This window comes from Chaetodon trifascialis, chromosome 3, assembly GCF_039877785.1.
Source record: "Chaetodon trifascialis isolate fChaTrf1 chromosome 3, fChaTrf1.hap1, whole genome shotgun sequence".
NCBI classification, from domain to species: domain Eukaryota; kingdom Metazoa; phylum Chordata; class Actinopteri; order Chaetodontiformes; family Chaetodontidae; genus Chaetodon; species Chaetodon trifascialis.
The window spans coordinates 13788359-13803432 of NC_092058.1; the positions used below are offsets into that span (position 1 = coordinate 13788359).

At 42.0% G+C, this 15074-nt stretch overlaps 3 protein-coding genes across 5 annotated transcripts; 2 read left to right on the forward strand and 1 right to left on the reverse strand.

Moving 5' to 3' along the window:
- Positions 1-14: 14 nt before the first annotated feature.
- On the reverse strand, positions 15-5281 carry rrp9 (ribosomal RNA processing 9, U3 small nucleolar RNA binding protein). 2 transcript variants are annotated; one of them, XM_070959517.1, is made up of 15 exons: positions 5103-5281; positions 4829-4923; positions 4594-4706; positions 4428-4495; positions 4041-4082; positions 3815-3941; positions 3566-3690; positions 3291-3383; positions 3070-3170; positions 2842-2976; positions 1979-2041; positions 1705-1850; positions 1349-1428; positions 1117-1190; positions 15-165 (listed from the first exon to the last, which is right to left on the reverse strand). In XM_070959517.1, exons 1-15 carry the CDS (start codon positions 5259-5261, stop codon positions 63-65), a joined length of 1524 nt encoding a protein of 507 aa, XP_070815618.1. In that variant the 5' UTR covers positions 5262-5281; the 3' UTR covers positions 15-62. The 2 variants fall into 2 exon arrangements, with proteins under 2 accessions (XP_070815618.1, XP_070815616.1); XM_070959515.1 differs by having other exon boundaries at positions 1693-1850.
- Positions 5282-5668: 387 nt separating this feature from the next.
- LOC139329128 (uncharacterized) lies at positions 5669-8801 on the forward strand. The gene is made up of 6 exons (XM_070959279.1): positions 5669-5755; positions 6051-6223; positions 6338-6494; positions 7286-7461; positions 7610-7838; positions 7932-8801. Exons 2-6 carry the CDS (start codon positions 6068-6070, stop codon positions 8132-8134), a joined length of 921 nt encoding a protein of 306 aa, XP_070815380.1. The 5' UTR covers positions 5669-5755; positions 6051-6067; the 3' UTR covers positions 8135-8801.
- Positions 8802-9420: 619 nt separating this feature from the next.
- Positions 9421-14204, forward strand: LOC139329214 (probable G-protein coupled receptor). 2 transcript variants are annotated; one of them, XM_070959400.1, is made up of 2 exons: positions 9421-9663; positions 12259-14204. In XM_070959400.1, the coding sequence occupies exon 2, from the start codon at positions 12351-12353 to the stop codon at positions 13629-13631; it is 1281 nt and encodes a 426-aa protein (XP_070815501.1). In that variant the 5' UTR covers positions 9421-9663; positions 12259-12350; the 3' UTR covers positions 13632-14204. The 2 variants fall into 2 exon arrangements, with proteins under 2 accessions (XP_070815501.1, XP_070815500.1); XM_070959399.1 differs by having other exon boundaries at positions 9421-9677; positions 12259-14198.
- The last annotated feature ends 870 nt before the right edge of the window (positions 14205-15074 follow it).

Genomic DNA, 15074 nt, shown 5'->3' on the forward strand with positions numbered 1-15074 from the left:
AAACGTGACATGTGCAGTTTTTAAAGCTTTAATTTACAAAATAAAAGACACTTAACCGTCTGCTATTCAGTCATCTTGGCTTCCTCTGAATTAGGAGGTTTCCTTTTCAGAGGAATAACACAGATCCCATTCTTGGCCTCTTTTATTCTCCACCATCGGCCCAACCTGCAGAAAAACAAACTGACTTAGAAGCAGAGGGTAACCGGCACAGGGATCATCATCCGGATAGACCTCAAAACAAAATCTGTCATGTTATTACAATTATCTTTGACACTGACCGACCAACAGTTCTGAAGCGGTCTGTGTGGTGGTGAAGCTCTTCCAGCAGAGCCTCAATGCTCTTGGTTTTGTCACTTATGTGATAAAAGTGAATCAGAAATCAGAGTAAATCCCACTCGAAATTTAAAAATGTTTGTATGGGATCATAAAATTTCAAACTCTTAAATTTGGAGGTCTGGCCTGATGAGACTTGAGGAGAAAATTTCTGAACCTAAGTCATTTGAAATCCAGTTAAGGTGTAAATTTGAGTCAAACTGTCCTTAAGGTGACTAAAAACAGGAAATAACACTGATGTTATAATCAGAGTAAGATGAGCTCTGTATGTGTAGCATATCTACCTGTCTGGCAAAACAGAGGAGTTCTCTGTGGTGTAAACATCAAGAGAACGTCTCTATTCTAACTCGTCTGCAGCTTCCTGGTCTGGTTCTGTACTCTCTCTTTAGGGGGAACAAGGTTTGTTCAAACAGAAGTCACTGAAGAGAATTATTCTGATTCCAGAGTCCTTTTTATCTTTATTGGCTGCCATGTTTTCCACTTCATGACCATTTCAAGTCTGAACCATTCTCAACCATCCACTGCACACCAATATAATAAACATCCATCATTACATGTTGCTGCTTTGGTATTCACCAAAATGAAAACTGGCCATTTCCACTGTAAATAACTGCTCCACTGGGGAAAAAAGTGAACCGAATCTTCACCTGTGACAGAGAGATGGATTAACACTGCCATCTAGTGGAAGTTTCACTCACTGAACATGTACCTGTGCTGACACGTAATAGATGACCAGTACCCTACAGACAGTTTCTATGGAAACAGGATCATTAGTTCATTTACCTGTGCTCTTGTCCGACTCCTGCCACCAAAAACTGACCGGAGCTAGAAAACTTCAGACTGTTGACAAAGCCGGGCTGCCAGAGGAAGCAGAGGAAGAGGCAAAATAATTCAAAGACACTTTGAGACAGCTGTTGTGGCAGCTGTAAATAATGGGCATAACTAGCTTAAAAAAAAACACACACCTTATGTAAATGTTACCATTCTGTAAATGAGAGGAGAAGCACAAGCTTACCACTGGTACACTGAATAAAGGCTCCAGTCTGCGGTAGTTCTGGCCACACTTCCACACCTGCACCTGAGAGTTGTGTGAACCTGAACAGAAGAAGAACCACACTTAATATCACGACAGACATCTTAATTACAGCTTAGCGGAACATAACTGTATCATTTTCTACTCATGAGAGTGTAGGACAGTTAATCAGGGCCATGGTTACCAATTATATGAGATATATATATCATATGATTACATTTGCATTCATACCAGACAGCTGAGAAAAGGCTTCATTTTAATGCATCCTGCATATAATGAAGTGTGAGTGTGTGTGTTAGGAAGAAGCTGGTAAGAAGGACTCTCACAGCCAGAGGCACCTGAGGCGACGGTATCCGAGTTCTGGAGCGCCGCTACCGAAGCCACCCAATGAGGCTGCTCCAGCCCGGCGTCACCATGGCAACCGTGAGCCTGCTTCACTGTGCTGAGAGGCTTCTTCTTGTTGACACTCCAAAGAGACACAGAGCTGAGGTCACCGGGAAAATTGGGAGAGGGCACGGAGGGGGAGACATGACTGAATGTGCCAACACGATTAGATCCTGCAACAAAACTGCAATCCAGACGGTGTGAGCGTAAAAGCTGCGAGTGTCTCACCCATCATCGGCTCCTGTTATCATGTGCTCCTCATTTATGAGCTGGATGCAGTCAATGGAACCCCTGTGGGAAGACAGAGAGACGTTAGTCTTTCTGTATGTTCACAGCACCTGTATGACATTCAGATGAATATAAATACTATAATAATATGATTTTTTTTCATGTGGACTGTTTAAAGGCTTTTGTACTCCCTATTCAGACGTATCAGTCCTTTCCCTGGTGATATGACTTTGTTTCTTTCTAGCATGAGGGACCAGTTCTCTTATTGTTCTTCCAAGTCTCATTTACTTTTTCTGATGCGAAATACTTATCCTTGACTTTGCTGTTCTGTACTATTTTCACATTTGTTCCTGATAAAATCTTCAAGAGCCAACTCCTGTGTGTTTAGCTTGCTGGACAGCCGTGCACCTACATGCATAGTGAGGGAAACGACTAGAAAGGTCACCTGAAAGAATTCAAGACTTTTTTTTCCAACCTTCATCATTTATTCTGTTTCCGTCTGTGTTTGAAGGTTATTTTCCTTTAATAAATATCACTCTGAATTCTAAAGCTTTATGGACAATTCTCTTGCACCTTTATATATTCAGAAGGTATTTCTTAGGACTGTTTAGCATGCAGCATTAATCAATCAAAAAGCTTAAATCAATATTGTACAGAAGATAAGGGACAAAAGCCTCTATGGTGAACATAGGACTTTGTCGTTAAACCTCTCAGAGTTAACTGAAAAGTAAAAACTGGTGGTCTTCTCATCTTTGAGAAGACATACTTCCTTACTTGACTATTTTATAACGTGTTTATAGTAATCAGTGTACCTCACGGACACTGACACAGAAACATCAGGGGAGAGACTGAAAGAGACTCACTCGTGGCCGTGGAACACCAGCTGAGATTCCTCGGCTATCTTCCACACCCTCACTGAGCGGTCTCGTCCTCCTGCAGTCACACAGCACTCACGGCTCAGGCTGTCCAGCCCCGTGATGGCGTCCTGATGCCCAAAACTACAGCGAATCACAACACAGTTAAAGTCAAACACTGAAGATAAATGCAGGTGTTTGGCGGTGAGATAAATAATTTTCTGATTAGTTACTCACAGAGTTTCCACATATGCGTTCTCGTCCACGTTCCACACCTTCACTGAGCGATCGTGAGAGGCGCTGTACAGATCATGAGTCCCCTTCCGGAATGAAAGACCCTGAGAGGGAAAAAGACATGACATGATTCACAGGAGGGCCTCAGAGTTACAGTGAATTCTGTTACGATAAAAAACACAAAGTTAGTCCATGCAGCTGAGAGAGGAAGAGGGAGAACGCACCGACACAGGGCCTTTGTGTCCTGTGAACTTATGTAGATGTTTGCATGTTTCTGCCTCCCAGATCATAATCAGATTGTTCATGTCGCCAGTGGCCTAAAAAGATGTTGAGAAAGAGGCTTCTGTTAAAGGATGATGTCACACTTTGGCAATCCTCACTAGTAAAAATAAATGAATACATACTTTTTATGTATATACACATGCAGTGCATACTGCATGTGTGTCTGTTCATTTCCCAAACTGGCAAAAGCAGGCTACAGTGAGAGAGAACTACTCACCAAGTATTTTCCATCCGATGATACGGCCACGCACAGGATATGAGCTGTATGTCCAACGTGCCGATCCTCTGTGCCTTTCCTTCCACCTGGTATTGTGTGCAATTTCTTCCCACTCTCGACATCCCCTGACGATATAAGACAAATACTGAATAACAAACACTGACAGTGCTAAGTCAGCGCCTTCATTCAGTCCCCCCACCTGAATTTCGTATGTACAAAGGTTTTTTGGGGATCCTAATGCATACTCACATTTAATGATGGAGCAGTCTTTGGCAGCAGAAAAGATGTACTTGTCGTCAGAGGTGATGACCAGACAGGTAATTGGAAGTTTGTGCCCTCTCAAAACTCGGATCTCTGAAGCATCTGGTGGCATGAGCTAAAAGACAGAATGAAAATGTAAGAAAACTCAGTCTGTTCAGAAACAGCTTTTTTGCAGTAAATTAGTGGACATGCAATGGAAAATTCCCATACTTACATCTTTGGCGATAAGTCGCTGAAGCTTTCCTTTCTGTTCAAGCTGGGAGGAATAACAAACAGAACAAGATCAATAACACTGACCATTGTATGACACTGAAGTCAACACGTGAAATCAGAAGTATGGAAGGAAGATGTCCGAAAACCCAGAAGAATATACCAACATTTTTATCTGCTCAGAGGTTTGTTCATCTGGATGACATTAGCTGTTCAGTAATGGGACAGTGCACAGAAAGATTTAATGGTCAAACTGAAGCTACACAGTTACTGAGTTTGACTGTAGTAGCAGAGGTGTGGTGGTGGCCAGAAATAGGATTATGAAAAATGAGTGTGTTGTGTTAATGTCCCGAACGACAATTATACCGTTTACTACAGATTACACTCTTACCACTTCTTCTTGAAGTCTGCCAGCAATCAGATCAGTCTCAAACGAGTCTTCTTCTGCTTTCTTTTCCTCTGATCAAATCAGATCACACAATTAATACACACCGTGCATCCACAGAATGTATTGTGAAGACCTCTATGGCCAAAGGTTAGAGATAATACAAGCTTACCTTCCTCCTTTAGCTGCGCGAGGTAAAGTTTGGCTAATCTAAGCTTCTTCTCCTGTGGCGTTTCCTCGTACTCATTCTCTTCATTGGACTGTCTTTTCTTGGACCCTACATAACTGTACACGAAACGACACAAATCAAACAAATTAACAACTGTCGGGTTGATTATGTGCTTTAAAATCGGGACCACAGAGCTGTCATCGATGCAGAACCACGCGTGAGCAAATCAGAAGTGTACCTCTCTGTCTCAGAGTCGCTGGAAATCTCTTCGTTGTATTTGGAGTTGGGTTTCTTTGCTCGTACTTTACTTTTTGCACCGGAGTCCCCATCACCCTGCAACAGAACAAAAACAGAGGATTTGTAATGACACACGATAAGTGTGCACTGATGCCTGAAACAGAGTAAAAGGCGTCAGGAGAGCGGGTTGTAGCAGGTAAGTCGCATGAGTCAACCTGCTGGCTAGCTAGCGTTAACGTGATTTAGCATACTTGCTAACAGTCCAGCTCACTTACCTTTCGTTTTGGTAGCTCTCTACTTTTCCCCTTCTTGACTAATTTGGGGTTTTCTTTTTTCTTTATAAAGAAAGACGAAGACATGGTGAAACGCGACAAACAGCGTGTGTAACTGTAGATAGAGTCAACTCCACGACTGCCTGAGCAGCAAGTCAACATTAAACCCACATGGGTACACTGCAACCAAACTAGACCGTGAAGTCACATTTAAAGACATGCTCTGATTGGCTGAATTTCACAATTGCCACTAAATACCCGCCTTTTTGTTCAATTTCTAGATTTCCATTGGTTGAATTAAGAATTTATACGAGCAGGAAATTGTACTGGGGTGAAATACTTCCCTCGGGGAATAAGTTTTTGCAGCTTTGTTCCGCACATAATTGTAAAAATATAAATTTCATAACACAACACTCTTAAACACATGTGTACCACACGCAGTAAAAGATAAATATAGGAGCAGTATTTCACATATATTTAACCGGAAACGTTTTGCGCGGCTGTTAAAAAGAAGCCGTAATTGTATCAGGATCTATGTAGTGTACTACTGCAGTAGTACTACTACTTCCTCTACTACGCAGTATTTCCATTTACTGCGCTGTCTCTGTCCTCAGTGAGTGTGGTTACAGTTTATCGAAGTCGAGCTGAACAGCCAGGTGAGCCTCCTCTGACTCGTCTAACATGAATTATCACATGTTATTGATAATGTATTGAACGTCAGTTTGTATCAGCAGTGGCTGCAACTGGAGGCAATCTGCGGGCTAGTAGGAGGGGTTGGAGAGGCAGGGGGAGGGGATGCAACGCGAACTAACTTTTCATTATTGTCTCGAATGCATGAGTCAAAAATGAATAAAAAACGTCAAGCGACTGATAAAAGTTGGACTCAAAGTTTCCCTCCATCTTGTGCAGAAAACTTTAACTGTCACCTGATCCAATCTTTACTCTCAGCAGATATATTTTTACCCCCCATGCCACCCAAGAGGGACGCAGGAGCGACTCCATCACACCCGCCAGTCAAGATGATAAAAATCGGCACTGATGCTCAGGAGTTTGGCGGCGATCCAGTGGAGGATAAATACAGGTTGGGCGAGGAGTCCAACTACTCACCTTTCCCCAACAATGAGGTGAGAGATTTTGATGTAATTCAGAATTTAAAAAAAACAAAAACAAAAACAAAAAAAAAACAGATGTTGTGTAATCATGTTTATGTGATTTCCTGTCTCTTTTTTTTTTCCCAGCACGAAACCATTGAGTTTGACGAAGACAATGTGTCAAGTCCTGGCATCAGAACAGACACCATCAGCCTCCTCATGAAGATAGAGCAACTGCAGGCACAACTCAAATACGAACGCAGATGTAGGATTTTGGCTGAGAGGGAGCTGAGAGAGCTGAAAGGTGGGTGGAGAAAAATGACTAATATATTGATTAATATGCTTAAAAAATACAAGTCAGGACCACACAGTCTAATTACTGTGTGTGACTCACTCAAATCACAGCTGGGGCAAGGCTGTAGGTGGTATTGAGGTAATTTCCTCTGTCGTATATTTGGAAATTAAATACATTCTTGAGTAATTTGCAAGAAAAAAAAAAATTTGTGCTAAGTAATTTAAAATAGAAAGCAATTGAATGTGGTACTGAATAAAATCATTCATAGTCAGTGTTGTTGTCACACATCCATTTAAATTGTTATCTCTAGTCTATAAACTAGATAGTCTTAATTTATAAACTAGATAGTCTTTCAGTCAGTGCACAGCAGGTCAGGTGATCATGCAAAAACGTGACATCAGTTTACAGACCTGCATTAAAATTGTGTTTTTCTTTGAGGGACCTTACCCTTAGATTTACTGGCAGATTGCATAATGTTTATTACAATATGATACAAGTTAATATCGTTTATGTATCTGTAGATAGGAGAGAAAGACAGGGCCTTGAAATGATGTTAAGACAACAATAAAGGACAAGAAAAAAATGTTATTGAGCAGTTAAATGAAAAATAAAAGGTGAAATATTTTGTGATTTTCTAGATATTTTTCCCGGTTTAGTTGTTGGCTAATCAGCTTCTTTGTTGGGAGGGGTTCTGCTAAAATTCGGGCTGTGACCCTGAACCTACGATGATCTAATAATCTAAACTATGAATGAACTTGCTCTGTTTCAGCATTTCTAAAGTGATTCCACCCTTTTTTCAGAGATGAACACTCTGATGATGCAGATGCGGCACACAGCGCACGAGCTGCGCGTCACCCTGGATCACGTCCTCCAGGGAGGCGAGGCAGCAGTTGCAGCGCAGAACTCTCAGGATGAAACCGTCTCCTTCCTGAATGAGCCTGAGGCCGAGATGAGAGCGGTTCATGATATCCAGGAGGTGAGTGCAGCAGATTGTTTCCTTATTGGAGGAGACCCAGTTTTCAGGTTTGAGTGGCTTTAAGCTCGGGTTCACCAGGAGCAGATAATTTGACTAACTTGATGGTGTCTGATCCATTTTTGATTTCCATTTTCTTTTTTGCCCTCAGGACGACCACAACTTCTCATATCTCTCTGAGAATCTTCGAGTGCCGAAAAATCTTTACGAGCGCATCGCCGAGATCGCAGACTACAAGAAGTACACGTCAGCACTGCTGATGATACTTTTCGACAGAGAAACGTTGGCCACACACTCGCTGCAGGGCCGCAGGAACACCTTCACCGGAGAAGAATGCCACAAGCCTCAACTGCCACCTGACATCTTGAGAAGCATAATCGGTGAGAAAGCAGCACCGGATTGTAAGCACGCACACGTTATTTATGAATTTGAGGTGATGGAGGTTAAAATCTTTGCTGTGTTTCTTCCTCCAGATCACGTGGCGGTCAAGTTCAGCGTCGATCGCAGCCAAATAAAAACTGCAATCCGCACAAAGTTGAATAATGAGGACAAACTATTAAAGAAGAGACTAGGCTTGGGTAAAGCTGAAAACAAGGCGATGGTTGATCAGAGCTTTTGCCAAGATGCTTCACTCCTGCCTGAAAATGGAGCAATGAGAAACGATTCTCAGTTATAGCCTTTGGAGTCTGCCTTCGCCTGTCGGTCACCTGTATTTCATGTCTGATAGAAATGTGTGACACGTTGCCTTTTTTTAAATCCACCTCAGTTTTTTTCCACATTGAAATCTAATGCTTGAAGTTTTTTTTTTTTTTCAACACTTTTTAGAATTCTCACCTTTTTTTTTTTTTTTTTACTTCGACAGCTGTTCGTTGTCTGTCGTGTGTTTGGAAAGTTTTACCTGGTTTCCCAACCAAGATGTTGAATCAATACTGTAAAATGTCAAATGTGTAATCGTCAGTGGTCAAAAAAACAAAAAAAAAAACAGTGGTCTTATTTAATGTGAGGTAGTACGTGACTGTCTGAACAGCAGGTTTGTGAAGTCGGCCTTCGTCAAACATTTGCAGTACACTGGTTTAACGTTCCAATCAGCGGGCGTGTGTGCATTTGAAAGTAGGACCTGTGAAAATGTATGTGAAAATAATAGGGCTGTCATTTGTACTTTGTTGTTCATGACAAACTGTGCGTTACACCAAGTGACACTGTGTTTCTAGACTAGTTTTTATGCAGTTGCAAAATATGCTGTAAGTGATAATTAATCTTCCTGCTTCCACGACATCTGTTTTCATCACACCCCTCTTTGTTGTGCTGATCCAGATAAGGGGCCAATAAACTTTTGAAACTGATATCCTTCTGCTATCTTAACTAATTTGAAACTTTTGTTTCATCGGTGCAGTGGTCATACAGTGTGCTCTCACAGGATTACGGTTTGGTTTTCCCCTCAGCCAGCAGATGTCAGCGCTGAGCCCTGTTTCAGGCTCTTCTGCAGGCAACTCCAAAAAGACTTCGCCTGTTGTGAAATGAAGCTTTCTACTTGACGAAATCAAGAAATGAGATTACCATTTAAAGAAGCAAATAGCGTGGAAATTTGGTGAATGGACTGAAGAAATCCACCCAATGCTTCAATGTCTGTTCAATCTGTTAGAAGCTCTGCAGAGGAGAATAGAGTGTGTGTGTGTGTGTGTGTGTGTGTGTGTGTGTGTGTGTGTGTGTGTGTGTGTGTGTGTGTGTGTGAGGACAGAGACAGAGCAGTGTGTGACAGTCACTGCCACATACTGACTGATGAAAGAGCGTGTGTGTGGGACATGGTTAATGTCAGTGGGTGGCTGTTTGATAGAGTCATCTTCTCTTGAAAGACACAATTTGAACAATCACCAATTGCTAGCTCCTCCCCCCCCACCCCCCCCCCCCCCACCCCCACCCCCCCCTTCTTTCACTTAAGCCAGCTGTGCCGTCTCAGTGGATGCACATCACATCACCTCTCTGGGACTGTCAGCTCTCCCGGGGGATCCTGATCTGCTGTTTTTTAAGGCTTAGCACAGTTTTTGCACAGATTTCTGCAGGGCGGAGCAGCACTCACACACCTGAAAACAACACCTGAGAACTGAATGTGATGCTTTTAAAGGATTCGGAGGGGAGCCATCAGCACGAGTTGGATGTACTCAACTTTAGAAGACTCAGAGGGAACTTTTTTCAAATTTTCCACATGTAAGAGTTGCTCTGTAAGTGTTCTTTGTGGTTTTGGTGTTATAAGATTAGTCTTACATAATAAAACTTGTGTATATTGTTGTCATCACCTAAATGAGTGATGCTTTTTGTTTGTGATATTAGTGTATAAAAGTGATCCACAAATGTTTCTACTGGTATGTTGCAATCTGGTGACATTTTGACCCCTTATGAATTTCTAACAATTGTTTAGTTTATTGGGTAACGTTAGGTTAACACATGAGCTAAAGATATTTAAGAACACTTGGAGGGAACTTGTGCCATTATAAACCAGTGCTCTCTAACAAATATTCAACATTTCAAGTGCTTTTGAATATGAGCTTTTTGCATAAGTGATAACAAACCAAACAGAAAAGTGTGATAATAACGACTCCTCCACCCATCACGGATGGAGCCGACCCTCGCACGGTGACTCGTGCTGTATGTGAACAGGAGAGGGCCTGTTGCTTCAACTCGTTTTACTTTGATGCCTAAGGTGGGATCTGATGTGTGTCCTAACTGGACTCAGCATACTTACATTAAAATGTTACCACAATAATGGAAACGTAATCAGTTTCATCCAATATGATTTTCGTCTTTTATTCCTCAATGTAATTTAAACTAATTTCGTCCTTGTCATTTCCAATCTCCTCAGATTACTGAAACAATTCTTTTTCACCACACGAGCCAGTTTATGTGCTGAAAAAATGTTAGATATTTAATATTCTATATTACTTTTTCATTTGATATAAAATGATTGACAGGTACTTGGAATATATCAGTTTAAATGCATTAAAATTGGTTATTAACATAATTAAGAAGGTCATTACAAAGGGTGGGATTATGGGGTTTTCCTGTACATACTAAAACTCTCTGTGGCACAGCTTTGTGAGGGATTAAAAGACCGGCATAATTCCTTCATCCTCATTATAATATAGAAAAATTATTTACTAATGGTGATTTCTTTCTCTTTAAAAAGAGAGGCAGGGACAAAATCCACTGCATGTGTCTCTGTTGAATTAATAATTGCCAACGGTTTTAGAGAGCTAACAAATCTGGAAATGACTAGTGGCTGAAAATGGTCATCTTCTTCAGTCAGAATGCAGCATATGCCGTGCTGCAACTGGAACATGGTGGAAAATGAGGACAGCCTTACATAATATGCACGAGAATGTACATGTACTACTCCTTCCTGGGGATAAATCTCAGTGCAAATGTGGCATGCCAATAGCTGTCCACCAGAGAAGATTACAGCAGGGCCGCGAGCAAGCACAGTTATTTAGGACACAGCATCCTGCACGGTCATACATTTAAAACCTGATTGTGATTAGCAGCGCAAGACGGTTGGTACATGTATGGGGAGTTATGCAAAAGATGATATAGAGAAGAGAAACACTGTAAAAGCTGAAGAAAGTTGACATTTGCAGCATTTTACACACGTAGTATATTCAGTATATGCAGTCAGTGATTTCTGGTTGTCTCTCAGAAGAAATTAAACAAAGATCAGAGGTCAAACCTGACCTGGTAAGAGGTTTCCTCTTTGATGGTGCAGCGCCGGGTGACACTGAACACATATTAATCAATGCAGCCAGTTCCCCGCAGCTGGGCGAAAACAAGCACACTCATTATCTTTCATTTCAAAAGGATGGGGACGGATGGAGGAGAGACAGGGTGTCCTCCATGAATTATTCCCATTGATCACATCTCTCCCTCACTAAAAGAGAGAGAGCATCCCTTCTTAGATAATCCCACAAATGCAAACAGTTATTGATTTTTGATGCCTTTAAGGTGTGTGCGTGCAGTGAGGAAATCTGGATGTTTCTAATCATGCATTTAATTTCAGTTGCTATTGGTGGAATGGATAACGATGAATAAACTGAGGAGATATTACTGCATGTTATTAAGTATAAATATTATCAATTTGAATTTCTGAAAGATCAGTTTACAGTTTAAAACATGTATATTGTCATCTGTGGCTCAGGAGGAGCTTTGTCAACCCTGATGATGTCATAGTGATGTCATCAGGGTCAGCTCAGCCCGCATTGCAAACTGAAAGTGTAGTTTGAAAGATGTTAACCAGGCAGGGAAGATCTGTAAAAAGATGTTAGTTACATTGCTGGAAATGTAGGATCCAAGATTTTTGCCGCATGCAAGAGACTAAAAGTTGAGATATCTCAGTAGTAGCTGCTTTGATTTTGACCATCCTTTTTAAAGTCTGTGCCTCATGAGTCATTACAGAAGAGCAATCCTAAATTGCTTTAGTACCGTTTTAAACCACTAGGTAAATGTGTTTGTCTGCCAAAATAAAACAGAATATATATGAATATTGGACTTACATTCGTCAGCTGGACACAAACATGACTCCAAATGAATTCCTATGTTGCTCCGTATCTGCTGGATGTGTCAATAGGAATCAGTTTGCTAACATGATCGCCATATCAAGTTAAAAGGTGATAATGTGTCAGCGTTGTGTTCACAGCTTGTTGCTGCTGCACCCAAGTGGCTAAAGAATTTGTTATTGCAGGTTTAGAAATTGAGTCTTTACTGAATATGATATTTCCATTAATGTTAAATATGGACTTTATTTCTCTAACACAGGAGTGAAGAGTATTTCTTTTGATGTCTGAGGGATCCTTCGGCCTCATTACCGAACAATGGGGGAGTCTGCAGTGTGTACTTTACTATGAATCATGGAGGAGAACAGCACATTTCTGACCCCTGAGTACAATGACAGCACCACCGTTTGGGCACCGATGCCCTCAGCTCCAAGCAGACAGCTGGGCACCCCTCCCAACCAGCAGACACGCTTCAAGGACCTGACAGGGATATTTTTCATGGTGACCCTGAATGTTCTGGCTCTCCTTGCCAACACCGCTGTTCTGGTTGTTGTCATAAAAGCCCCACATCTCAGGAAATTTGCCTTTGTGTGCCACCTGTGTGCAGTGGACCTGCTGTGTGCCATCTTGCTCATGCCTCTTGGGATTGTGTCCAGTTCTCCGTACTTTGCTGATGTGGCGTTCACAGTACTGGAGTGCCAGGTCTACGTCTCTCTCAATGTAATCCTCATAGCTGCCTCAATCTTCACCATCACAGCCATCAGTGTGGAGCGTTACTACTACATCGTCCACCCCATGCGCTATGAGGTCAAGATGACGCTGAAGCTGACAGCAGCCGTGATCGCAATGGTGTGGGTGGCCTCTACCGTGCTGGGGCTGTCCACCGTGTTTGATTGGCAGTCCTACGGCAGCCTGAGCTCCATCAGTGCTGCACGCTGCTCCCTGCATTGGAGCCAAAGTGACCACAGACGAGTCTTCTCGGTGCTCTTCACTGTCACCTGCTTCTGCCTGCCTGCTGTTGTGATTTTTGCTGTGTACTGTAATGTGTACAAGGTGGCTCGCGTGGCAGCTCGCCAACATGGACCTCTGCCCTTGTGGACAAACAGTCAACTGAAGCATCGCTCTGACTCAATAAACAGCCAGACCACCATCATCACAACCCGCAACGCACCACGCAGGTTCATGCGCGACCGACCTTTTGGTGGAGGCAAGGCTGCTCTCACTCTGGTGGTTATTGTTGGCCAGTTTCTCATCTGCTGGCTGCCTTACTTTGCCTTCCACCTGCACCTGACGCTGGACGCAACACTCAACATACCTGATGACCTGGAGGAAGCCGTCAACTGGCTGGCATACTCCTCCTTTGCTATTAACCCGTTTTTTTACGGGCTTCTCAACCGACAGATCAGGGAGGAGCTTTGTAAGCTGAGACGCTGCTACTCGGCCCGACCCGTGGAGCTGACTGTCTCCAGTCATGAGGGCTCAGGCCACGAGAACTTCCTGCAGTTCCTCCACAGGACCAGCTGCACAGCAGAAACACGGGCAAGCTTCGCCACATCCAGTCCTAGAAGCACTCTGGATCAAACTGGGCAGACTGGTTTCAGGATACCAGGACAGATCCCAGAAGAGTTCAGTTAGATACAGTATACCTCACTGTTGTGCCACAGCATTAGTAGCCTGCAGGACTATCATCCACAGTGATCCACAGGGATTAACGGTACAGGACTATGCCTGTAAACTGTATTCGCATACAGATGCAGCATCAAGAAACACTCAGTCTTTTTAATAATTTGACATCCCTTTTTCTTTTATCTGAAGATTACACTCAAATGGACATAGTTTCTTAAATGACTGTCACTGTAGCAATAAAGTTACATTTTATTTTTACTGGCTACTAAAGCTAGCTAAAGGCTACAGTTCATCCACAATCAGTACATCTATTTCATTGAAAAGTAAATATCACATTATGCTTGAATAGCAAGTCATGACAATGTCATCAACAGACAGATCCAACTCAGAAATCAGTGAAAGTAGAATATAACAGCAATATTCCTTGTAAGAGTAATTCAGTGTTGTAACGTTGTATTTATGTTGCAGGAATTTGTGTAAACTTTATTTATTGTACTCAAGGGACACATCAGTTTTTGTTCATCACTGTATGGTTTCTTATTGCTTTAAATGTGCAAATAAACACAGTTTACTTTGAGCCTTTAAGTAGATGATGTTAAGTAAGCACTCGGTTCGAGCAAGCAACGTGTTTTATTAACTGCCTCTGAGCAAGACCTCGCAAGAATTACACATGACTGGGCAGTAACAATAATTTTATATTTTCTGACAACAGAGAATAATTCATTATCATCATTTATCATTTATCTACAGAATCAGAATCTCAATCAGAAAACGCTTTACTGCCAAGTACGATTTTACACATACAAGGAATTTGTTTTGCTGAAGTTGGTGCTTGACACATCCACTAAAAATAAGCTGTTAAAAAAGTAAAAAATATAACAATATAAATATATATATACACATGTCTATTAAGGAGCAAAGTCTGTTTTTCCGAACCACAGTCTGTTTTTCCTGAGAGAAATCCAAGCTGAGCGTTAATGTCACACATACAGGGGACAGCCCATAACAGTCAAGTGATCAGACTGTCCTGTCAACAGCCAGCCTCCCCATTAAAAGTTCACCACGTGTCCTGTCAGTTTATCCTTGATCTCACCCTGTCAGTCACTTTGGATAAAATGTGCCAGCTAAATGCTTTCAAATGTAAATTTCATATCTCTCTCTGATGACCAAAAAAAGAAAAAGAGACATTTGCACCAGTAACACGGCACCTGCATGTGCACATTTTCTGTGTGTGTGTTTATTTTTGTGCAGACGAGCTTTGCCTCTCTGGGTCCTGGCCTCCGTGTCATCCGTGTGTCCACTTATGAAAAGCCCGTGACTAAGACTGAGCCCAGTTAACACATGATTATATAAGGAGAAAATGCCATTTCATAACAGCTGAAGGGGTTGTCTCTAATACCCTCTTAATATGTGTACACTGGCGGATTAACGACAAAGAATTTATTATTTCCA